Raw genomic sequence first — 26,218 nt, 5'->3', positions numbered from 1 at the left:
TTATAGATAATGGAGTATAACATATTTCAAAATTTCCTATTTTAGGTATAAGATTCAATGATTTTCAATAGCATTACAGACTTATGCAACCATCACCATAATCTAATTTTAAAACAATTTCATCACGCCAAAAAGAAGGGTTAGGCCATTTGTAATTATTCTTGGTTCCCATCCCCAGCCCCAATTAATCACTAATGCATTTCTAGTCTCTATAGCTTTAAAAGTAATCATAAAATAGGAAGTGTTTTGGCACTAATGGGTTGGCTCAATGGTAGAGCATCAGCCCGGCATGTGGATGTCCTGGGTTCCATTCCCAGACAGGGCACACAGGAGAAACAACTATCTGCTTCTCCACCCCTCCCCTTCCTCTCTCTCTTTCTCTCACTCTCTTTCCCCCCCCCCTCTCTCTCTACCCCTTACCGCAACTATAGCTCAATTAGTTTGAGTGATTTGGCCCTGGGCACTGAGGATGGCTCTGTGGCCTTAGCCTTAGTTGCTAAAAATAGCTCAGTTGCTGAGCAACAGAGCAGCAGTCCACATGGGCAGAACATTGCTGTGTAGGGGGTTTGCCCGGTGGATCCCAGTTGGAGTGCATGCGGGAATCAGTCTCTCTGCCTCCCCTGCTCACACTTAGTTAAAAAAAATAGAGGTGGCCTTTTGTGTTTGGCTTCTTTTACTTAATATAATGCTTTTGACATTCATTCCTGTTGTAGCATGTACTTTGTTCCTTTCTATTGCTGAATAATATTCCATTTTATGAATATGCCTTACTGCATTTATGCATTCATCACTTAATGGACATTTGAGTTATTTTTAGTCTTTGGCTATTACATATGAATAAAATTGGTATGGACATTCACGTTCAAATCTTTGTTTAGACACATTTTCAAAGCTCTTGGGTAGGTTCCTAAGAATGGCATTGCTAGGTATATGTCGACTCTATGTTTAACATTTTAAGAAACTTCAGAACTGCTTTTTAAATAATGAAATATTTTACATTTTAAAAAAAAAACCAAAGTCTTCAAAATCTGTTGTGTATTTTACACTTATAACACAGTTCATTTTGGACTAGCCACATTCCAAAAGCTCAATAGCCACATGGGATTTGGGGATATTGCACTCGACAGTATAGATCAAGAGTGTCTCTACACAGGCATTCTATTCAAATCCCAAACCAGGTCAGAAGAGTGTGTTTTGCAGATTAACACTCGCACACACGCATATATACACTCACACACATATATATCACACAAGCACAGCAGCTCCACCCTCATTGCTCTTTTTCATGATTTATTCATTTGCCTTTACTGAATGTTTCAATAATTAGATTGTGCTAAATAAATATGCTTTACAATAATTTATCCATGGCTTGCTGAAATTTCTCATGGGACCAAAGGTAATAAATTAATGGAAGTATATCCCCCAAAATGAAGATAAAGAACCTCATTAAAGGTTTGTGGCAAATATTAAGAATGTGGAAAGACAACAAAGATTAGAAAGCTGAACATATTAAAAATCATGTCCTAATTCTAGAGATCTCTGTTACTTGTCGCTGATAAGTGTAAGGCCTGCGATTCTCTGTTGCTCCATTGGAAGGAGTTTGGGGATACTTCTCTTACTTACTCCATCACTCCTACCCAATTATCCAAGATCCAAGATGTTTGGTCTTTGGCTCTCTGAATCCCTAACAAATAGCCTTGGGTATAATTCTGAATCTTTAAAACCACCTGCAGATACAGGTCCCAAAGCCATCGGATGGGTCCCCTTTAATATACAGATTCCTGGATAGGCTGCTTGGGGTTTTCTGTACCACTTCAGGTGGCTAAGCTAAAGAACATAGACTTTTCAGATTCTCTCTTTGCTTTCAGATCTGGGTAGACCTGCCTGAATCCTTCAAAATGTATCAGGTACTGGGTGTATATTGCCTAGGTAATTTTCCCACCTATACATGTATATGGTAGTATTTATGGACAGAAATTTATAAGATATCCTTTTAAAATTTTCAACTTTGATTTATTAAAGCAATTAATAGATTATTTCACATTTCTAAACCAAAATTCTATAAGTTTAATTCAGTGTCACTTATGAGTATCTACTGTACCAGGACTGGAATAAATGTTTGGAACAATGAATAAATTAATTAAGGCTGAATAGATGAATTGTTAATTTCATACCCATGGGTTGAATACAGACTAATTAGAAACACGGTACACAGTTATAATGCACTAAGTTTTAAAACATATTATACAGAGAGTTATAGCCATAGGAAAGGAAAACGAGACTAACCTTGTTTAAGGAAATTGAAAAAAGCATACAGAAGAAGGCAATCTTTGAATAGGATTTAAGCATGAATAGGAGATTTCTGGGTGGAGAAAGGGCAGAGAGGATGGTCTGTAGAGTTATAGGAATGACACCTTGGAGAGCAGCAACCAGCTCTATGAATTCAGGGCTGGGTCATGGAATCAACTGGAACTGAGGTCAGGAAGGTATGAAAAGGATGTTAAACCAGGCAAAATAGTTTAGGTTTTATTCTAGTTAAGGATGGGAGTAAAAAAGCCTCATGGAAGAGGCAGAGTGAAAGCATTTAACCAAGGACTAACCCTGAGATGAGCAGGAATGTGTCAGCATGGAATCAGACATTTCCAATTCTAAGAGTCCTTTTGGATCTAAGGTTCCCTAATTCTGTGAATGATCTGACATGTTATAACACACCATAAGCAGACAAACATAATGAAAACAAAGACGAGATAAGCCCATGATTATGGATACATGTGTAGTATTTATAGGTGCCAGAAAGAAGGAAGAACTTTTCATGTCAGATTTTGTTGGCATTAGTTTTTTCCAGCAACCAAAATAATTTTTGAAACCAAAGGACTCAAGTGGGGAATGCAGTACAGATATTGCTGGCCAGCCAGAGACGGAAGAAAGAGATGACCTTTCATCCCTTTAAAGGTGGTGAGGACTCCTTGCCCAGAGGGCACCTTAGCCAGGGGTTCAAAACAGAAGCGTATGTAAGCTCAGACTCCCTGAGTCACCTCAGAGTGAGGACACAGGAGACTGGACATAAGCCAGTGTCTAACTTTAACTCACAGCCTCAGATATCAGCATCCATTGCTTTACAACTCTTTGGCATCTGTGACCTATCTGTGCCTTTTGTTTTGTTCTTGCTTTTCTTTCTACTATACTCTGTGTTCCCTGAGGACAAGGAGGACACATTCATGGCTTTAGAGATACACCCCCAACACACACACACACAGACTCAAAATAATGTTGTGTATAGTAGATGCTTAAAACTATTTCATGACCTAATATATGAAGGAGACTGCTTTTATTTCAGGGCCTTTGGTCAGTTTTGTCTTGTGCCCAGCTGTTAGTTAAGGGATTGAAGTAAAGGATGCTGATATGCCTTTGCTCCTCATTTTCAGTCTGTCAACCTACTGAAACATTCCTCTCGCCATGTACCCCAGGATCTGAGATCAGTGAGCTCTGAGCCCTGATGATCTGACTGGAATTATTTTAAAAGTAGTTTTCTAAGAGAGTCAGCGTCCTGGCTAGATAGAAAATACCTACATTTCTCATGACCATTTGGTTCCTGAAAACCAAGCAGTTTCAGTATGTCTTAGTGTTCCAAATGGACTATTTGATGATCTGCTCTAGGCTACTTACAAGCAGAATTTAGAGGATTCAGAGTTATTCTGTTTCTTTATTGTCTTCATTTTTCTATTAAAAATGGCTGAGTTTGCTGGTTTATAGCCATCAATCAGTCAGTGAACAGGTACCCGTCTAGAACCTACACAGTACTTAGAGAACACAGTACACGCTATTTTATCATGTCTTTGTATGATAAACCTTCCTATCAGTGAAACAGACCACATGCTGCATGAAATATTGTGAGATAATAAAACTGAAACTCTTCTAAATGTACTTCTGCTTTAACCAGTTAGTATTAAAAGAAGGAAGAAATCAAAATATAGAAATGTAATTTATTATAAGTTATCTGGAAGAGAGATATTCACAACTTATAACATAAGCTAAACTGTGTAAGTTTAGACTCCAAATGGAGGCTAGCTCAGGTCCCTTGAGGCCTAGTGACAAATGAGAAGCCTCACAAATGTCATCAGTGTAAACCTGTGCAGGTAGAATGTTGATCAGAAAACCTTAAACTGAACATTACTTCCAGGTTTAAATGAAACCGGGATAGTTCTTATAGGCCCCAAATCACTTCAAAACCTGAGGCTTCTTGATAATAACTTTTTTATTTAAAGAATGAAACTATGAAATCACAGTGGCTGACTTTCTAATCCCTCTACCTGGCCCACCCCCATTCAGGTCCCTATTATAGTGACTGTGACCTTGAGAATCTGTCCCTGCTGCATTTCTTGTATCCCTCATCATTGAAAGTCTTCCTGACAGCAACACAAGTGCTCAGGACACTCTTGTTTGCAGTAGTAATAACTGTGTTGACAGTAATAATGAGAGTGAACTGTTATAAGCCCTTGCTATGTACCAGAGAGTATTCTAAGTGCTTTTACATGGCCTTTCTCTGTGAATCTTCACCACAGCTCTCTGAGAGTGTCCTATTACTGTCCCTATTTTATCAATGCCATAGAGATGCTGTGTACCTCATCCTACAGTAAGATCACACAGCAAGAAATCAAGCCGGGATTTGACCCAGATGATCGGAGCTGTAAGCGCTGGGCCATGACCAGCCAAGGCTACAACATCTCCCAGGGACGTTCTCAAGTACTAGCTGGGCCATCCCAGGTATGGAGCTCTGATGCCAGGTTCCCCTTGGGGCTGATGTAGACCTGTCCTCACCATGGGGACACAGCTGCTCAGGATTCCAATCCTCCTCTCCTGTGTTAGGATTCTTTAGCTTGGCTCCTCGGACAGTTTCTTTCTGTACAAATTTATACATTTAATCGGTGGGAAGCCACTTTTTCATTTACAACCAAAAGCTTTTTGTTCTAAATCTTATTTAGAAATATTTTAAAGTATTTCTTTAATCCGAGAGAATTGACTGATCTTTGGTCCTTCTTGTCTTCTTCTTTTGATTTTTGAAACCAAAAGCAGATTGTCTGTTCCCAGTTCAGAAGCACTGGGCTTAAATTTAATCCTCATAGTTCTGTGGCTAGTGAGATTACCAGACAGATTCCAGGAGGCCCGATCTGATGTCCTAATCCAAAATCAAATCCCTGCAGCAGCCTGGAGGACAAAGTAACAGAGGGAAGAGGGCCACTGCCCCCATCCTCAGTGAGGGGCACTGGGGAATGTGAGAGCACACGGCCCCCTGAGGGCAAAGCAGGTACTCAAATCCAGCTCATTATTGCCACCCGAAAAACAGGCCTGGTGTTGCCAGATCTCCCTCTTCCCCTCACCCCAGAGCAGCTGGATATGCGGATATTTGTGTGATTGATGTTTCCTGACTTTTCAGCACTGACTACCAATCCAAATTTACTTAATCTTACTTTTTATTCTTTTTTTAATATATATTTATTTATTTATTTTTAAAGATTTATTTATTTATTTTTTTTTTTTTAAATTCATTTTTTTTAGAGAGGAGAGGGAGAGACAGAGAGAGAGAGAGAGAGAGAGAGAGAGAAGGGGGGAGGAGCTGGAAGCATCAACTCCCATATGTGCCTTGACCAGGCAAGCCCAGGGTTTTGAACCGGCAACCTCAGCGTTTCCAGGTTGATGCTTTACCCACTGCGCCACCACAGGTCAGGCATACCAATCCAAATTTAAAAGCTAGTGCTGGTCAAGACTTGGGCCACAGGAAAGCCCTCCACGGACAATAGGCACTGAGGGCTATTTTCAATCTTCGTCCTAAGCCTTCTACAGGCCTGACTTTTTTAAAAAAGATTTGATTTATTTATTTTAGAGAGAGGAGAGAGAGAGAGAGAGAGAAAGGGGTCAGAAGGAACAGGAAGCACCAATGCATAGAAATTTCTTCTTGTATGTGCCTTGCCTGGGGTTTTGAACCTGGGACTTCAGCTTGCCAGGTCAATGCTTTATCCCCTGAACCACCACAGGTCAGGCAGGCCTGACTGTTGTTTTGTAATTTAGATCTTACTTGAAATTTAAGGCTTTTTCTCTCCCTAGCTCTAATAGCTAAAAGTCCTAAAGAAAGCTCAATTTATAATATAAAATTCAGTGGCTACACTTACTTAGTTTTTCCTGTTTTATTTTCTTACTTTATGATTTATAGGAATATAATTATGCTTGTAAGTTTCATCCAAAGATCCATAAAGCAACTGGTATACCTTTACATAAAGTGATTATTCTTATCAAATACTATTGAAAGCAATACTATTAAAAGCCATTATAGAACATTCAAGTTCATAAATATAAAAAGGCAAATTGGTAAACCTTATATATAAGATTTAATAGCATAAAATTGCACAAATTTTTTGCATTAAAAACAAAATTAAATGACAAAGAAAAATGGGAGTACTTTCTTTTAGCAAATATAATGGACAAAGGGTTAATGGCCTCACTTTAAAAAGTTCTCACAAATTAGTAAGGAAAACACTAAGCCTCCTATAGATTACTGAACAAAAGAAATGAACAGACAGTTTACAAAAGAGGAAAATAACTAATTAAGGAACATATGGAGAAAAGACTCAACTTCACTAGTAATTAAAGAAATGCAAATTGAAACAACAAATATAATTCCCAGTGCAGGCAACAGCACAAGGAAACAGGTAGCTCTGCGCATTGCTAATAGACGGTATAGAAAGCCTTGTTGGTAAGCAGTTATTTAATGTAAATCAAGATTTGAGTTCTATTAAGCTAATACTGAGTTCCTTGTCTGTGCTAGGAATGGGTGTATGCAGATGACAAAGGCCCCCCTTCCCCTGGTGAGTGAGTGAGCCTGTCCTGTGCTGGGGAGACACAGGCCATCCCGTCACAAGGTGGTGAAGGCAGAGGCATCCACAGCATGTGGCAGATGCAGGAGTAGGACCATAGCTCAGCCTGGAGGGTTTGGAAGGATTATTTGAAGAAGTGATCCTGAGCTGAGTCTTAAAGGATGACTAAATTTAGCTGGATGAAGAAAAGCAATGAGAAGGAAGAAAAGAAGAGAGGTAATGTCTGCAAAAGAGGTCTGAAACAAGGTGGCACCTGCTGCAGAATGGAGGTGAGGCAGAGGCCGGGTGGGAGGCTGCGGAGGGAGTCAGGCTGGCGGTGTGAGCTCCCCCCCAGAGCCAGCTACAGGTATAGAAGCAGGGAAAGGACACAGTCAGAGAAGTGGGTTGTTTTTTAATTCTGCATAAAAGTTAATGTAGTTTATTTTTCTAATTTAAAATGTAACAGATGAAAACAAACAACCCAATTAAAAATTGGACAAAAGACTTGAATAGACATTTCTCCAAAGAAGAAAGAAGATATACAAATGGCCAATCAGCACATGAAAAGATGCTCAACATCACAGTCATTAGGGAAATGCAAATCGAAACCACAGTGAGATACCACTTCATATTCTTAGGATGGCTATTTATTTTAAAAGTAAAATAACATTGGTGAGTGTTTAGATAAATTTGAATTGTTGCACATTATTGATGGAAGTGTAAAATAATGAAATCACCCCGGAAAACAACTTGTCATTCCTCAAAAGGTTACACTTAGAATTACCACATGAACCAGCAAGGTCACTTCTACTATAGACCCAAAAGAATTGAAAGGAGGGATTCATACAGATACTTGGTACACCCATGTTCATGGCAACATTACTCACAATAGCCAAAAAGGTAGAAAAACAACCCTACTTTGAACCAGCCAATGAAAGGATAAACGTTCACATATAAATGTGATATATATACATTCATAAATTTGAATATTATTCAACTTTAAAAAGAAATGAAATTCTGACATATAACATAGATAAACCTTGAAGAAAGTATGCTAAGTGAAATAATCCAATCACAAAAGAACAAATACTGTATGATTGCACTTATAGTAATCAACTTCCTAGACAGAAAGTAGAGTAGAGGCTTACAGGGGGGAGCAAGGGAAGGAGTAATGGGAAGTTTTTATTTGGGATGATGAAAAAGTTCTAGCATTGGATAGTGATGATAGTTGTACAACACTGGAAATGTCACTGAATTATACACTTAATAGTTACAATGGTGAATTTTATGTTATGTTTATTTTACTAAATAAAAAAATACAAAAAAGTAACATGTTTTGGAAATTTTGGAAAAGGATATGGAAAAACATTTTACTATCCAGAGTTACCCATTTTACTTTTTGGTGTCTACTCTCAAATGTTTTTTTTTTTTTTTTTTTTTTTAAGAGAGAGAGAGAGAGAGAGAGAGAGAATGACATACAGGGACAAACAGAAAGAAAGGGAGATAGATGAGAAGTATCAGTTCTTCGGTGTGGCACCTTAGTCCTTCATTGTTGCTTTTTTATATGTGCCTTGACCGGGGTGGCGGTGGGCTCCAGCCGAGCCAGTGACCCCTTGCTCAAGCCAGCGACTTTGGGCTTAAGCCAATGACCATGGGTCATGTCTATGAGCCCACGCTCAAACTGGAGACCCCGTGCTCAAGTTAAGAAGCCCGTGCTGGAGCCAGATGAGCCACAGTCAAGCTGGCAACCTCAGAGTTTCGAATCTGGGTCCTCAGCATCCCAGGCCGATGCTCTACCCACTGCACTACAACCTCATCAGGCATGTTTTCTTTTTCAAATACATATTTTTATATATCTTGTATTTTACTAAATTGAAGTGATACTATCCAAGCTGTTTCGTGACTGCCTTTTTCATCTGATGATAGTGAACATCCCAGGTGTGTATACAACAGTGGTTAAGGGTGTAAGCCCTGTAGACAGACTGCCAGGTTTGTGTCTTGGTTCCACTGCTTATTGGGTTCCCAGCAGTGTGGCCCTGAGAGGTCACTGAACCCTCTAAGCTTATTTTCCCCTCAGTACAAAAGAAATGACAATAATAGTACCAAACACATTGGGTTGTTAAGGATTAAACTGGATCCTAAATATGTATAAGCACAGTGCCTGATACTCAGTAACAGAAAGCTATTGTTATTATCATTTATGATTAATATTTATCATCCTTGCCTATTCTTTAAGACAACATATCTTATGGTGTACTATTGCATGGGTACACCGTACATTCCTTAGTTAATCTCCAATGTCCAACATTTACCATTTCTAAATATTTGTTCATATAATTAATGCTGAAAAACTTTGCAAAGAAGTATTTATAGAAAGCTCTTAAAAAAAAAGCAAATTCTTAGAAAGAGAACTGTTGGGTCAAAAGTAAGCACAGTTTAAAGCTTCTGATATATGTTGGTAGACTGCCCCTCGAGGTAGACTGTCATGTTGAAAAGAACAACTTTCTGTGTAATAGCAAAAAAATTGGAAACAACTTAGTTGTCTAAACTAAAGAAATAGTTTAAATGTGATGTTCACTTATAGGAATATTATACAAGTATTTATAAATATTTTTCAAAGCATAAAGCATACATACAAGAATAAAATATGCTATGACATTATTTTAAGTAAAAGAATGAGTAAAAAGAAAGTATTTTTAATGTAATAATAATTTTTTAAAAATCCATGAATATGGAGGAAGAACAAACAAAAAGTTTGAGTAATACAGGTAGATCTAAAATGGTATTTTATCATTTTCTTTCCTAAATTGCATTTAATGTGTATACAGTATTGATAACAAAAGAACAATAATTTCACTTGGAATTATGATTTGTTTCTGTATTTTAAGACTGTTACTGAAATTTAGTTTCACATTGCAAATAGATATTTAAATAATAAGCACCCATAGTAAGGAAGCCCATATTTCACTTCCCTGGTTGGAAGAGTTTTAGATACAGAGTTGCCTTCTTGAGCCTTATTTATATATTCAAAAATAGGAGCTTGGAGATTTCTTCTGTGTTGTGTGGCATCAGCAGCAAGGTCAGCAGCCATTACGGTATTTCCCAAAGGAAATTAATCTAACAGGACTTTGGGAGATATAGCTAAGTGTTACCTTAACAGAGCACAGCTGCTTTTGTGAAGGCCTTGGTTAGGGTAAGGCCCTAAATGTGCAGTCATCTTCATGGACTTCCTAGGCTCTGGGCTCCTCAGTCTATACCACCTTGAGGTGATAGGCAGGTTAACAGATATCTCTGAGCCTCAGTTTTCTCATCTAAAAGGTGAGTATAATAATCCTATCCACACCTTATTGGGTTGTTATAAAATCGAATGCAGTAAATCTTATAAAATGTAAACCTGGTGTCCAGGACTTGTTAATCACTCATGGAATGTTAGCCAATAAATGTAACTGAATAAACATTACTATCATCCAGTTCACTCCCTGTTTTTCAGGGACAGCCAGGCCTGAGGAAAGGTAACTTGTAATTCAGGGAGAAGAGTAATGGATTTGGAGTTAAATGACCTGAACTGTCATAGTAGTTGAAGGATTGACTCATTCAGTGGCCTATGGCGTGATACCTAATAACCCTTAGAGAAGCATGTTTGTTTGTTTTTTAAGTGAGAGGATGGGAGGCAGAGACAGACTTCTACTAGTGCCCAGACCGAGATCCACCCAGCAAGCCCCCTAGGTTGATGCTCTGCCTGCCTGGGGATTTTGCCCCATTGCTCAGCAACCTAGTTTTTCTTAGGGCCTGAGGTGGAAGCCATGGAGCCATCCTCAGCATCTGGGGCCAACTTGCTCCAATTGAACCATGGCTGCAGGAGAGGGCAGGTGAGAAGAGGAGGGGTGGAGAAGCAGATAGTTATTTCCCCTGTATGCTCTGACTAGGAATCAAACCCAGGACATCCACACACCAGACTGACACTCTACCACTGAGCCAACCGGCCAGGACCGAGAACTGCTTTTAAAGAGAAACATACTATAACCTAAAAATCTAATTTTGGATTTTCTAGAAACCATATACAAAAAGTAAAATGAAACAGGTGAACTGAACTTTAATAACACATTTTATTTAAACAAACATCCAATATTATCATTTTAAAGTATAATCAATATAAAAATTGTTCATAAAATATTGTATCTTTTCTATACTAAATCTTTGAAATCCAGCATGCATTTTATACTTACAGTATATTTCAATTTGTAGGTGGAAATGAAAAAAAAAACTTCCAAACCTGTAAAAAAATATTTTTCTGAGTTTATTTGAGCCAAACTGTTGACAGTTGCCAGGAAGCAAAGTCTCAATGGATTGAGAATATGTTCCAGCAAATGGAAGTTTCACCACTTATTTTATGTTAGAATCAAAGGGGAAGACATAAGGGGGGTTACATGAAATTGGTGATAGATTAGGGAGGTGGGAGAAATGAGAGCAGGGAAATCTCTGGGATTGGATAAAAGTGAAAATGTATACTCTAAAACCTCTCTTACCTAGGGAGGCACAACACAGGAAAGTTAATTAACATGATAATAATAACAGTGAAAGGGTATATTGGTCCCTGCTCTGGTGGGGTGCCTGCCCTGAGGGGGCAGAAAAAGATTCCCCCACACCTCAAAGGCATGTCGTCAGGTACATTATTGCAGATGGCAGAGGCAACAGACAGGCTTCAAAGCAAACACTGACCTTCATTAAGATAGAGAAGAACTTCCTAGGATATGACTAACCATAAACTGCATTTAGTTGGAAAGGTTTGATTTAAGCCATCCTGTGTTTACCTTAGTTCCCTGAGTTCACAAGGCCATTGTAGGCTTTCCCTGAGCTTGTCAGGTTCAGTTCTTGGCTACATCTTGATTTATTATTTATTTATTTATTTATTTATTTATTTATTTATTTTTCTGAAGCTGGAAACGGGGAGAGACAGTCAGACAGACTCCCGCATGCGCCCGACCGGGATCCACCCGGCACGCCCACCAGGGGCAACGCTCTTGCCCACCATGGGGCGATGCTCTGCCCCTCCGGGGCATCGCTCTGCCGAGACCAGAGCCACTCTAGCGCCTGGGGCAGAGGCCAAGGAGCCATCCCCAGCGCCCGGGCCATCTTTGCTCCAATGGAGCCTTTGCTGCCGGAGGGGAAGAGAGAGACAGAGAGAAAGGAGGGGGCGTGGAGAAGCAAATGGGCACTTCTCCTATGTGCCCTGGCCAGGAATCGAACCTGGGTCCCCCGCACGCCAGGCCGAGGCTCTACCGCTGAGCCAACCGGCCAGGGCTTACATCTTGATTTATTTATTTTTTTTAAATTTTTTGTACACATAGGTTATTATTTTACCTGAAATGTTTGATCTGTATTTTTTTTTTTTTTTGTATTTTTCCGAAGCTAGAAACGGGGAGAGACAGACAGACTCCCGCATGCGTCCAACCGGGATCCACCCGGCAAGCCCACCAGGGGGCGACGCTCTGCCCACCAGGGGGCGACGCTCTGCCCCTCCGGGGACGTGCTCTGCCCGACCAGAGCCACTCTAGCGCCTGGGGCAGAGGCCAAGGAGCCATCCCCAGCGCCCGGGCCATCTTTGCTCCAATGGAGCCTCGGCTGCGGGAGGGGAAGAGAGAGACAGAGAGGAAGGAGAGGGGGAGGGGTGGAGTAGCAGATGGGCGTTTCTCCTGTGTGCCCTGGCCGGGAATCGAACCCAGGACTTCTGCACGCCAGGCCGATGCTCTACCACTGAGCCAACCGGCCAGAGCCTGATCTGTATTTTATAAACTTTATAGCTGAAAAATTAGATTCACATGTCCAAGTTGTTTCAAACATATTTGTCTGATAACCAAATCAAGTTTCAGTGTTTTCATTTAAATTAATTAAAATTAAATAAAATGAAGAATTCAGTTACTTAGTTGCATCAGACACATTTCCAGTACTCGGTAGCCACATGTAGCTAGTGGCTGCTAGACTAGACACAGTTACAATGGGGGATAACATCTATTTCACGGAGTTATTATAAGATATGAGAGTTTTGTAAATCATATAATGCTGTCCAAATAGATTACTTCTCCCAACTTACCTAATCAGAGGTGGCTCAGGGACCCAGTTAGGCCAGTGTAATTTCCATAAAATACATTTGAAATTTGAACAATACTCAATGAGCCCTTCAATTTTATTTTTAAACTGTGATCCACAGTGAGAAATAGATCTTACATAAAAACATGGTATATGTAAATTTCTATGTGTGTACATGTACATATGAGTTAGCAGCCATTATTTCCCAAAGGAACATTACAATATGGATATTTTAAATTTCATTTTATTTTTTTTGTCCTCCCAATCCTCTCCTCCTTCCCCTTCTCTTCCTTTTTGTTTAATGCTGGTCATGACCCACTAAACTGATTTCATAGTCCACTAATGGGTTACAAACTGCAATTTGAAAAACACTGATCTTAAGAGTCTTAAACTTACAAGCATTTTAAAAGTCGATCTGTTTTGTGTTGCAAATAATGCCCCTTCAATAGATACCCATCAATTCAAAAGGGAAAAATATTCTCCCCAATATAAATAAGAAGAACGATTATAGATAAGATACAAGGAAGCAAGCAAATTACCCACTTTTTTGGTTAAGTATCCTTTCTTTATCCTTTCAGCAAATGTTTATGAAGGAAGCGCTGTCCCTGTCATTGTGTTGGGCACCAGACAGCTGACCCAACGCAGACAAGATCCCTGCTCACAGAGCATCAGCTGCAAAACAACTAAAGTCCTCGCTACAGTGGCTGAGTCAAGTAGAGATTTTGAGTGTTTTTGTTTTATTTTTCACATAAGATGAAGACCAGAGGCAGGCAATGGTGCAGATGTCCAACAACACCATTAGTGACTCAACTCTCATTACCTTTCTATTCCATTTGCTCACACTTGTCACTTCATGGTCACAAGGCAGCTGCCACATCTCCAGGCATTGTGTTCATGCTCTAGGCAGGAGAAGAAAGAAGCAGCGAGGAGAAGTTTCCCTGAATTCTTCAGCATATGGGGTTACCAGATAAGATACAGAATGTCCAGTTAAATGTGAGTTTCAGAAAAATAATGTTTTTAGTATTATTCATACTGAAAAATTATTCGTTATTTATCTGGAATTCACATTTAACTCGGTGTCCTGTATTTTTATTTGCTAACTCTGGCAACCCTAAGAGCACAATTCTGCTTACATTTCACTGGCCAGAACTGTGTTATATGGCCAATCAAATCAATTTTTAATATCCAGTCTCAATAAGAGAGAAAGGCAAGAGAGAAGAAGAAAGTTGATCAGGAAGTTGAGTGAGCCAACCCATGGAGTCTGCTATTGGTCAGTTCCCCTCTGATATTCCTTATAGACCAGAGTAAGAAATTGAGATTTTACTCTATGACCAGTGGGAAGCCATCAAAGAGTTTAAAACAATATAATGATTAAATTATATTTAAGAAGATGGGTCTAGCTACTGTGTGCAGAATACAGGGGGTCCTCAGGTTACGACAGTTTCGTTCCTACTACAGTGATGTAACATGGATTTTGATATAAGTTGAAACACACCCTAGCCTAACACAAATGGAACACTTGTGCTTTTAACGGTTCAGAATGGCATAGGTAAGCCAACTGGGGGACGCTGACTCCCTCCATTTCCCTGTTACTGCGTATTCTTCCGCCACGCACAAACCAGTTCTACACGTAGTCCGTAAGTTCAACTCTAACTGCATAAGCCGAAACACTCACATTTCAATTTTTAAAAGTTTTTATGGGAGTGAGCATCATAAACTCAATGTTATGATGTTGTATGTCAAGACTGTCATAACCCAAGAACCCCCTGTATATGGGAGAGGGCAAGTAAGAAGTAGGAAGACCAGTTAAAGGAAGCCCAAATCATCCTAGAACCTTTGAGAACTCAGCCTTGCCATCTTGCCATGCCTGGCCAGCACATACCTCACCTTCCTATAAGTGATTTTCTTGTTCTGAAAAAGAGTTGAGAGGAATGGTGATGGTGTACTGGTGCTCCATGCTTTCCCAGAGCAGCATGCTGGTGGACAGTGGTGTTCCCTGGCTCTTCAGTTGCATGGCTCACTTGTCAGTGTTTGCACATGTTTTGTTCTCCTTCTTAAACCGGGGGGGGGGGGGGGGGGGGGGGGGGGGGGGGGGGGGGGGGGGGGGGGGGGGGGGGGGGGGGGGGGGGGGGGGGGGGGGGGGGGGGGGGGGGGGGGGGGGGGGGGGGGGGGGGGGGGGGGGGGTGGTTTCCTTCTATTTGTGCCTTTTATTTAAAAATTGTTTTTTAATTTAAAAAAAGTCAATAAAATTAAAAAAGATAATGAAGTCTGCTACCTCTTAGCAAATTTAAAAAGTAACATGGAAGATTTTTATATCCTGACATCTGAGACTTAGAGCAAAAATTGAGCAGTCTGATTCCAGAGCTAAGAATCCATACGAGAAGGGGAAAGCTCCACGCGTGCTTTTTCTCTCCCGTGGATTCTGTTCCGCCAACGGCAGGCTGGTCCCTCCCTGCTTTCCTTCCCCCGCCACAGACTCTGTTATCTCCCCCCTCCCGTTTTTCATTGAATTAAATCAATTGTTTAGTTAGTTTTCATTCTGCTTCTCCTTTCTCCCCCTAGTCAGATCAAGTGCCTTTCTATTTTCCTTGAGGATTACTAAAAGGAGCTCTTAAGGAAAGAAGGGTTTCCCAGCATTTTAGCTTCTATTTTCTTCTATTTATTTGCTTTGCCTATTATTTTTATTATTGTTGCTGTTACTGCTGACACCCCAGGACACACATGCAGTATTTAGAGATTATTGGCTTTTTCCCTTTATCCTAAATGAGATCTGTTGGCTGAAAACACACACACACACACACACACACCATACATATACAGTTGACCTGTGAACGAGTGAGGGTTAGGGATGCTAACCTCTCACAAAGTCAAAAATCCATGTATAACTACAGTGAGCCCTGTACATATGTAGACTCCCAACCACAGAGTTGACCCTTGAACGAGGAGGATTTGAACTGCGCAGGTCTATTGAACTGCAGTCAATTGAAAAAACTCCCCATGTAAATGGACCTGTGCTATTCGATCCCATGTTGCTCAAGGGTCAACCATAAATATATGTAGGTGCATATATGTAATAGATATAGCTATAACACATGAAACACACAAATATGCATGTATTTACCATGTACACACATAAACATATTTTACCATTTCTAGGAAAATTTTTCTCAGGTAACTTGAATCTGAGAGGTGATTTACAGAATACCAGCAAACATGCGAATGTACTACTACTTTCGGCTGTCACTGAACTCATTATGTTAGGATTAATAATACTGTCAGGAAAAATCAACCCCCTCTGTTTCTCTTTCCTCCCTTAATGAACACACTTGGCTTTTCTAATCATTTGATTTCAAACACTGATACCATTTCTCTTTGACGTGTTTCCCAAAGAGGGTGTAGAAAAGCGATAAACCGAGGTCTTGGTGGTAGAGGGCAGCAGGTCTCATTCCATATATTTGACATCATGGCAGAGGGAGACAGTAAACTGCGCAGGCTGGGACCCGAGGGACCGGGGCCTAATGTAGCTCGGCTACCCAGGCATATTTCTTCACCTCATTGGCCCGAGTGTCCTCACCTGCAGGGTAAAAAGGTTTCAGTAAATGATTCCCAGGACCTCTACGTCTTTGAAGTTCTGGGGTCCTTTCTGAGTTACTCCACTATTAGGCAAAGCATGCCAATAAGGATCAAAATTCTACTCTCAGATCTAACGCCTGAATTGAGGCTACGTAGGTAGAACTAGAATTTGTAAAATAAACAATAAAGGAACATTTTCAGTGGCCCCAGTTTGCTCTGGCCACTTCATAAGACCACATGAACAGAGGAGACCCTTAATACTGCCTAGCCATTGAGGGCCACACTAAGATCCTGAGAGTGATCTTCAAAGGAGGACTACTCTGTCTGGGTCCTACCTGCCCAGACCTTAGTGTGATCTCTGGGGACAGACGGATGGGTAGCCAGGGGACCTACAGGGACTGTTCATCAGAGCTGTGAGTCTGCAGAGAAAGGAAGGCGATGCTGAGGCAACTGTGGATCAAAAACATGGGACATCTGGCTGGCAACGTCATCGAGTTCTATCACAGGCAGGCAGTAACTGGGCTTTCCCCTGGATAGGGAATGGAAACCCTGCTTCTAAGCCCAGATCCACCACTAATGTGCAGTATGACCTTAAGCAAGTCCTTCACTTCTGTGCTGCTTGGTTTGCTCCCCCATACAGCAAGCGGTTAGGCTGTGTAACCACTGTGTTTGTTTCTAGCTCTGACATTTTCAAAGTCAGATATGGAATGGAGCATTTTTAAGCCACCTCTGGTAGAGAGACCACTGCAGTAACTCAGAGGGGCCTTTCCAAAAGCATTATTCTGCCACGGGGAGCTTTGCCATTGATGAGAGGACAGTTTGAAAGTCAAACAGAGAAGACTTAAGGTCTAAGAGATGATGTAAATGTAGATATACATGTAGATATATTACTCCCCCCCCCCCCCCGAATACCCTTTTTTATTCATGATATTTTTTTCCTGTCTTTCTGCAAATATTCCCTGGAGCAGAAATAGATTAGAGAAGGGTTTCCAAACCATATTACATGGTACATTATACATAATGGCAAAAGAGTTCTGTGCCCAAAGGAGTTTGGGAAATCTTCATTTTATATTCCACTCTTGAAGAGTCACAACTCTTACTGGTATATTAAGGTTCTAAGAAGTCCTGCAGTAAAAGAGCCGATTCCCTTTTGTTAAACCCAGTAATCTTCCAACTTGCTTGATCCCAGAGCTTTCTCGTGATACCCATTCACAGCTTGTGGGCTGGTGCTCTGTGGCGCATGCTCTGGGGGTGACTCAGCACTGTTTCCCATGCTTCACACTGCGTTCCTTTTGTCCGCATCCAGCCCATTAAACTTCTGCTGTTCCTTAGTTTCCACCTGACATGAATGGCATGACGATCACTTGAATAAGTAATAGCTTATAGTAATGATCTAATAGTTTAATTGCAATATGAACAATTAGCCAATAGTACCAGAATCATGTGTGATTTATTAAGATGGAAATTGTCCATTCATACATTTGTTTATTCATATTCTCACTCAAAAAATGATTAAGAGGCTTCTGGTTCTGAATGGCGGATTGAGCACACATTTGTCTCCTTTCCTGCAGGCCTGCTCAAGCGATAATAAAGGATTTAGTGGAGGAGTAAATTCTGAATGGCAGACAGAACAGGAGGGGAGCCGTGAGTGATTTCTAGGGCACAAAGAGGAGATGGAAGTGATGGATGGAGCAAATATAGTGGCTATAGCTGAGAGGATGCAAAAGGGGGTTCGAGCAGAGGGGGAGCCCGTCTGCCGGGAGGCACTAGAAGGAGCCCTGAGAAGGCACCTCCGGAAGGAAGGCTGAGACTGAGGAGGAAGAATGAACTGCTGGTGTGGTTAACCCCTGTGGTCTCCAGCACCTTTTCAAGCCCGGTTTTTCAGACTAAAAGATAGCAGGATGCTTAACCACAGAGGAAAGAAAAGGCAGATCTTCTGTAAAAATCCAAGTGGACTGAAAGAACTACGGCTGCTCGGCGGAGCCGAGTGTTTGTGCCCAGAGTGACGGACCCACCGTGCTGGTGTTGGAGAGCAGATGCCTGTAAAGTCACCTGTGCCTGATGCTCACTGTCAGGCCAGTTCTGACATAGGGACTGTGGATGATGTACATGCAGAGACAGATGTTCCATCTGCATTCCCAGTCTCTGCTGTGTAAATATAAGGGGCTGATCCAGAATATCGAACATGTGGTTAAAACCTAATTCAACTAAGAAAACGTTCATCTTACTGGCTTTATTCAATGATTTATGAATTAGGCGGCATCTCATCTAGCAAATAGAAAGGACCTCCAATCACTGTACAAAATGAAAGACTGTGATATTCAGAAGGGGGACAAGGAAGTTGTACTAGGCAAACAGCAGACTGGTTGTGAAAGGTCACTTTCCTTTAGGAGTGAGCAGGGTCATTCAGACAGATGACCTTACCAGTGCTGACCAGACAATTCCAGAATGACTAAGATTCCATTCCCGGAGAAGCTAAAGCTGTTACTAACTTAGGAATTAAGTCTCAGTTTGGTGATGTGGAGCTTGGCACAAGTGACCCCATTTGGGGCCTGTTGTCTCTTTTTTAACAACATGAGTAGCCCATCAGCATGAAAAAGAAATATCAAAATAAAAGAATGACCCCAGAGAAAACAAAGATAAATTAGGTGGCAGAGGTTAAGGTGAATGATAAAGCTCCTCAGAAAGACTCAAGACTGAGGGGGGGGGGGGGATGAAAATATAAGAGACATAATAAAATAAACTTAATCAAAGATGGAAAATGTGTTTTCTGATTAAAAGAGCCCACCAAGGCCCTGGCCAATTGGCTCAGTGGTAGAGCGTCGGCCTGGCGTGCAGGAGTCCCGGGTTCGGTTCCCGGCCAGGGCACACAGGAGAGGTGCCCATCTGCTTCTCCACCCCTCCCCCTCTCCTTCCTCTCTGTCTCTCTCTTCCCCTCCCACAGCTGAGGCTCCACTGGAGCAAAGATGGCCCAGGTGCTGAGGATGGCTCTGTGGCCTCTGCCTCAGGCGCTAGGATAGCTCTGGATGCAACAGAGCGACGCCCCGGATGGGCAGAGCATCGCCTCCTGGTGGGCATGCCGGGTGGATCCCAGTCGGGCGCATGCGGGAGTCTGTCTGACTGCCTCCCGTTTCCAGCTTCAGAAAAATGCAAAAAAAAAAAAAAAAAAAAGCGCCCACCAAATGGCACAGGAATTTCTATAGAGAGGCATACCTAGACACATGATAGTGAAATGTCAGCACCTCGGTATTACAGATCCTGAAAGATTCTAAAGAGAAGAAAACTCATCGACTACAAAGAAAGTAGCAGTCAAACCAGCCTCAGACCTCTCAGTCACTGATGCTAGCCAGCGCTGAAGCCAGGCTTTCAAACTTCTGAGGCACATTTTCTAGTCTAGAAACTATGGCCAGCAAAGCTATCAACCAAGTGTGAAGACAACATAGAGATATTTCAGAGATTCAAATATTCACAAAGAAGTTTCACCCTGAGGAAGTTTCCTGGGGATGGTGGGACTAATGGAAGTGTCCCAGTGAAAAGAAATTCCGGAATAACAGCTGTCCTGGAAGCCCGGAAAGCAGCAGGTACAAATGAAAACGGGGAGTGAGTATCTTCAAGAAGGGAGAGATTTTCAAGGAGTACATAGAAGCGTTCATGATATGGTGAAAAAGGCAAATAAAAAATATAGAAAAAGGAAGAAAGAAAGAAGGTAGAAAATAAATTTAAAAAAACAATTAGAAATTTTCTGGAAAAACAAACTGTACAAGAAAGTTCTGATTCAAATATAAGGCAAGTTAAAATGTGCCGCATTTTTGAAAAGTGGCTATGTAAGACAGAGAGTGGGGGTGGGAGGGTTTTCATTAGACTTTGATCTTGATGCTGGAAACACTCTCCATGGAGTGGGATGTATTATTGGACCTATCGAGAAGATTATAAATATAACCCTTATTCACTGTCATGCAAAAATATATTCATCAGTGTACAAGATCTGCATATTGATTTTCAATACTTAGAATCAACCTGTACACAAACACAAAGCTGAGCCATACCTACATGACCTTGACAATGGAAAGGAAAAACACAGCTGGCTTGGGAGGTAGACGGGGAAGAGGAAAAGTGCACGAAGGGCAGGAAGACGAATCGCTTCATTTTCTAGTGTGGAGAGTCAGTGATACTGTCCAAAGCTAATGGAACAAGTAATAAGTTAGCCATGTGACATTAAAAAAGTAAGTAATTAAAAAGTAAAAAGGAATTTAAAAATCAAGTATTAGAAGGAGGATAGCATCCTTTTTCTTATTGTACCATCAATGAAAGGAACCTAAAGTTATTGCACCACCAACAAATAACACTGTGATCATAATATATAGAGTCACAAAAGCCAAAGAAATTAGAAATCTTTGGAAATGTTGGCGAGACTTGGTGAGAAGAGCATGATTTGGAAACATTTTTAAAAATTATTATTATAAGCTATTCTGAACAATTTTATTCCTTGCCATGTGTATATATTACTTTGATTTTTAGAAGTTGTTGAATACTTGCCATGTGGCAAGCATTGTATTGCTCCAGACATTCAGAAGTGCTGGCCTTAGAGCAGAAACACCCACAGAAACAAATGAAGCTAGTATAGGACCTCTTCCCAGGGATGTATCTGTGCAAGACATCAGAAGCGAGCAAGTAGGGAAGAGAATCACAGTTCACAGAGAATTTGGCCAATTGAAACTTTTGGTAAAGAATCCCCAGAGAGGTGAATTAGGAGAGGAAGTCTTTAGGACTTGGGGGCTTGGAGAATTGACCAAGTTCCTTTAGATTAATAACAGTCTAGGCAGGCAGATAGAATTACTGACAGTTTGGAGCTGTAGGGTCCTTAGAGACACTCCATCCAGTCCTTTCATTTTACAAACAAAGGAAACTTGGTAGTGGTAGAGCTAGGGCTCAAATTCTGTCCTGATTCCAAGTTTAGTGATGGATAAAAGGCATTCCTCGAAGAAGGAGATCACCATTTATCAATGCCTACTGAACACCAGGAATTTTATGCATATTATTTAATTTAATCTCCACAACAGCCACCTGAGGTAGGCTATACCTATATTGAATTTGAGCAAACTTTAAAGAGTTTAAGTAATCTGCCTAACGCTTAGAACTAGATAGAGACAGACCCTGGATATACTAATAGAGTCTCTGACTTCAAGGTTCATGGCCCTTGGCTTCTGACTTATAATTTGAGCCCAGCTGGCTGATATGAGAGCACCACATCCCTGTATTGGTGACCCAAGGTAAAAATAATAACCATTTCATATTTGATCGTCAAACACAAGAACACCATCCAATTACGAGGGAAGCCCAATCTAGGCCTAGCACAGTATAAACAAAGCTTTTGATCTGCTTCCCTGTTCCCCTGTGGCCCACAGTGGGGGAAGGTCTGTGAGCTGCCAGGCCATCCTTCTTAATTAGAAGGGACCCCAGGAGGCTTCAGGTAACCCCGAGCTATTCTGAGCAAAATAAACAGGAAACAGAAAAGAAGGAGAGGAGAGATAAATTCTCACTGACTTAAAAGATTTATACTGACATTATTCCAAGGAGCTTATGAAATGTGTGTGTGTGTGTGTGTGTGTGTGTGTGTGTGTGTGTGTATTTTTTTTTTTTTTTGGTAGAGGAAAGCTGTTGACGAAGAGATAGCTCTCTACTATAAAGTTCAGTCTCTTATTGATAGTCCAGTTGCACAAAATAAAATTCATATAAACATCATCTCACATATTAGAAGTGAAAAAATCATCCATCTTCCAGCCAGCTTTGAAAGAGTCCCATTATTAAGGTTCTGAATTACAAGGACAGAATTTACATGTTTGCATACCCAGGAGGGGGGCGGTGGGGCAGGAAGACCACAAGCCCTAGTGCCCTCCGCTTCATTTTCTCTGCGGGAACTTGAGTTTCCCAGGTGTGTGGGTGTGTGGGTGTGTGGGTGTGTGTCTGTCTGCACGTGTCTGTGTGCACACGTGCACATCCATGTACTCTTTCTGAGAAGGGGGATACCTCCTTTCCTTCAGGAGCTCCAAAATTGGTTTCAATTCAACTTTCCACCAAGTTGAATACATCAGAGTACGATCTCAGACCAGGGCACCTTTTGTGGTTTTATCCCAACTCCAGATCATGCCCCCAAAGTGTCTGAAGCAAGACTCTGCCCCAGAGGGGTGTCCAGAACACTCACCTGCTCTGGACAGATACATTAGTACAATATTGAAAACCCCAGTGAGTCCCAGAGTCTGTCCCCAACACAGCACTTTCGCTTACAACAGTAACATACCAAACACATCATGTTTTACATTTAGTCACATCCTAGCCTGCTGTGGACTGGTGGAGTAGGATGAGCTTCAGTCGGTGCTGAGCCCCCCTTTCTCCCACCGTACCAGATTAATCTTCCTGAAGCATCACTCTGATGAAGTCACTGTCCACAAAATGAAGATGAACATCTTCATCCAGGAATTAAATATTCTCTGTGGTCCAGCCCCCTGACCCCACTCCAGCCTGTCCCATTTCTCAGCCTTCTCTTCGTGTACCTTACTCTGTAGCCAAACACCACCACACACTTTCTGCATGTGTGCCCCTCTATTCCTGCACAGCGGGTTCTTCCAATACCTTTGCTTTTTTTGCCCTTGAAGACCTAGCTCACAGGTCATCTTCTTTACGAACCTTCACAATTGAACTTAATGTCTCTTTCCTGGAGCCTCACAATGTGCTTTCCCTGTACATGTCTTCTGACTTCAGAACCTTTACTTTTGATGGTAGTTCCTGCAGACATCTCATCACCTCTCCTGAATGAAGGTCATGTCTGTGTCCCCAGGGCAGAAACAGGATTTGAATGTTTGCTCAGAGTAAGCATCCACTAAATGAAATTTGAGGCCTGACCTGTGGTGGCGCAGTGGATAAAGCGTACCTGGAATGCTGAGGTCGTCAGTTCAAAACCCTGGGCTTGCCTGGTCAAGGCACATATGGGAGTTGAAGCTTCCTGCTCCTCCCCCTCTTCTCTCTCTCTCTCTCTCTCTCCTCTAAAATGAATAAATAAATAAAATAATTTAAAAAAAGAAATTTGAGGGCAGAAAAGAGTGAGTAAGGAAGCCAGAAAAAAAGTGCGTTCAGTTTAGTACAATCTGCCCGTCCATTTCCCTTCCCACCCTCTCAGTTCCTGAGCTGTACAGCTTGGCCACAGGGCACCCTGATCCATAGTTTAGGATTAAGGGTGCTGTGGGGTAATGAGAAAGGTACAGGAGAAAGAGCGCTGGGCAGGAGCCAGAGATCTGGAGTTCGGTCTGAGTTTTTCCATCCTGATGTCCAGTCTGCTTCTGTAGACAATCAAGGGGATTATATTACATGATCATTAAGTCCTTTTTAATTCCGAGTCTTTGATTCTAATCCTTTTATTTTACCTCTGTGCCCATGACAAAAATATTTCCCCATTGTATATAAAACAGGGCCATAATACAGATTATTTTACTCAGGGTTATATAACACTTTTCAAAAGCCCATATGCCATGCTAAAACTTCCTCACAATTACAGAGGGTTCAGTTTTCAGGACTGACCTATGTCCCCCATCCAGCTCAGAAACAGTCTTCTGCTGACCTCATCCTGGTTTTACCCAGAAGTCACATTTCCCTACTTCCAGAATATTGTAAATCTCCAATCGTGACACAATATCTTCTCTTTGAAAACTGCTTTGCTTCTCATAGGAACCCCACCCCCCTTTTTAAATCTACATGATTCTCTGTTGCAAGAGGAGCGGCATCTAATGGTCCAAAACTTCAATGCAGAAGTGTGGCAAGTAAAATTAATGCATCAGAAGGAATGCCTGGAACAATAAAATGGTTATATGCTTTTATGCTGACAGTAATCCCCATGGATATAAGTGTCTTACAGGTCACCTGGCCAGTGCTACTGGAATCAGGGTTGGCTTTCCCCAGAGGGAGACTCTCACAGGCATGGCACCAGGGGGATTTGTAGGGCTTTCTTTGTGGAGACCAGTTGCAAATTCACATGGCTCATAGACTCAAGAGCAGAAATGGATCTTAAGAGATTACTATGTTCACCCAACCCTTCTTACCCTGTTTTATAAATGGAAAATTGAAAACTGAAAAAGTCAGTTCTTTGCCCAAGATCACCCAACTAGTAAGCAAAAGCATAGGAGCCACGATCTTAACTACTACATAATAAGTGACCCAAATACTTCTTTTCCAAGCCACCCACCTCTCAAGGAAAACCTTGAACCTCTCATAACTGTTTGAGAGCCTAGAGCCAACCCCTACATTACTCTGAATGGTCCAGCAATGATAAATTGAGTCTCAAGTTTGCTTGACCATGATGTGGAGAACTCAGGTCAGCTCTGATTTAAATTGTGACCTCCAGGGTGGCTTGAGATGCCTGGAGTGTCCTGGTTTGTGGGATGTGAAGGTCCCCTACATTGATGTCTTTGTGGCACTGATGTCCTGGCTCCACTATTGTTATGCTTATGGAGGGAGTGACCCTGTTACACTGTTCCCCTCCACCAGGATGTAAATCGATAAGAACGTCTTAGTATAATACATTGGGTTGGGTTTCTGATTCTGGTCATCACTCTTTGGAGATTAGGTAATGAACACTCTCCTTTCCCTGTTTCCTATGGCACTTTGTTAATTGTGCCTATTGACTGGCAAGAATCTGTGAGCTGTCATCTCTAGTTTAACTTAGAAGAGAGTTGAAATCAAATAATTGGTTATTTAACAGGGTGCTTGCTTCTTACCCAAAATGGGGTGACGTGCTCTCCATACTTACCTCACATAATCCTCACGAACACCCTTCGAAATATATGTTTTCATTCCCATTCTGTAGGTGAAGAACCTGAGACTCGAGGACATAGAGCTAATCAGTAAGGACACTAAGGGAGAACCTTGGTCTGCCTGACTGTCAGGCCCAAGTCCTCAGTCACTGTTCTCTTGCTTCGGGTTGTAGTTGTTACAAAGACAATTTAAGAGCGGGGAAGGGGCTGGTGTGTGCAAAGAACAATAAACACTCCCAGCACGCGGGAGAGCGATGAACACTCCCAGCACGTGGACTTTGATGCCGTTGGTCTCTATGGTCTCTAAATGTTGCCTCAGAGCCGCTCCGATCAACCCGCCTGGGCACACCCACAGTCACTCTCCCCGTCTCTCGTCTCTTGGCAGGCTCCTTCCTCCTCCTCAACACCTCAGCGAACTCCAAGCACACCATCTTGAGCCCGTGGATGAGGAGCAGCAGCGAGCACTGCAGGCTGGCCGTCTCCGTGCACAGGCACCTGCAGCCTTCCGGGAGGTACGTTGCCCAGCTGCTGCCCCACAACGAGGCCGGAAGAGAGATCCTCCTGGTTCCCACCCCGGGGAAGCACGGGTAAGTCCTTTCCCATTCCAAAATCCATTGTATCCAAGGTGATTTGGCTTTTGGCTGCAAATTTCCAGTCTGTGTCATGTACTTAAAACTCACAATTGCCCTTTAATAGGTAGGGACCAGATTGAGCCATAACTGCTAATATTCCCTGTATAGTGTCTCAGACACTGGTCTGTGGGGCCCTCTGGCTGCCCAGGCTGGAGGCCCTTCCAGAGGCCAGAGGACCAGCTGGCAGAGCGGATATTAAAGCTATTCATTTCCCAAAATCGAGACGGAGCCAAGGAGAGTGCTAAAAGGCTGAAATAAAAATAATTTAATATGCTGG

General features: G+C 41.8%; 1 protein-coding gene across 1 annotated transcript in view; it reads left to right on the top strand.

The window, feature by feature from the left end:
• Positions 1–26,218, top strand: part of ALK (ALK receptor tyrosine kinase) — a 690,142-nt gene that overhangs the window by 342,069 nt on the left and 321,855 nt on the right. The window contains exon 4 of the mRNA XM_066266820.1: positions 25,695–25,896. Coding sequence (XP_066122917.1) covers positions 25,695–25,896 — 202 coding nt within the window. The remainder of the gene's footprint in view (positions 1–25,694; positions 25,897–26,218) is intronic.

Source organism: Saccopteryx bilineata, chromosome 3, assembly GCF_036850765.1.
Source record: "Saccopteryx bilineata isolate mSacBil1 chromosome 3, mSacBil1_pri_phased_curated, whole genome shotgun sequence".
NCBI classification, from domain to species: Eukaryota; Metazoa; Chordata; class Mammalia; order Chiroptera; family Emballonuridae; genus Saccopteryx; species Saccopteryx bilineata.
Note: the sequence above shows the minus strand (reverse complement) of the source record. Positions and strands in the feature narration are given on the sequence as shown.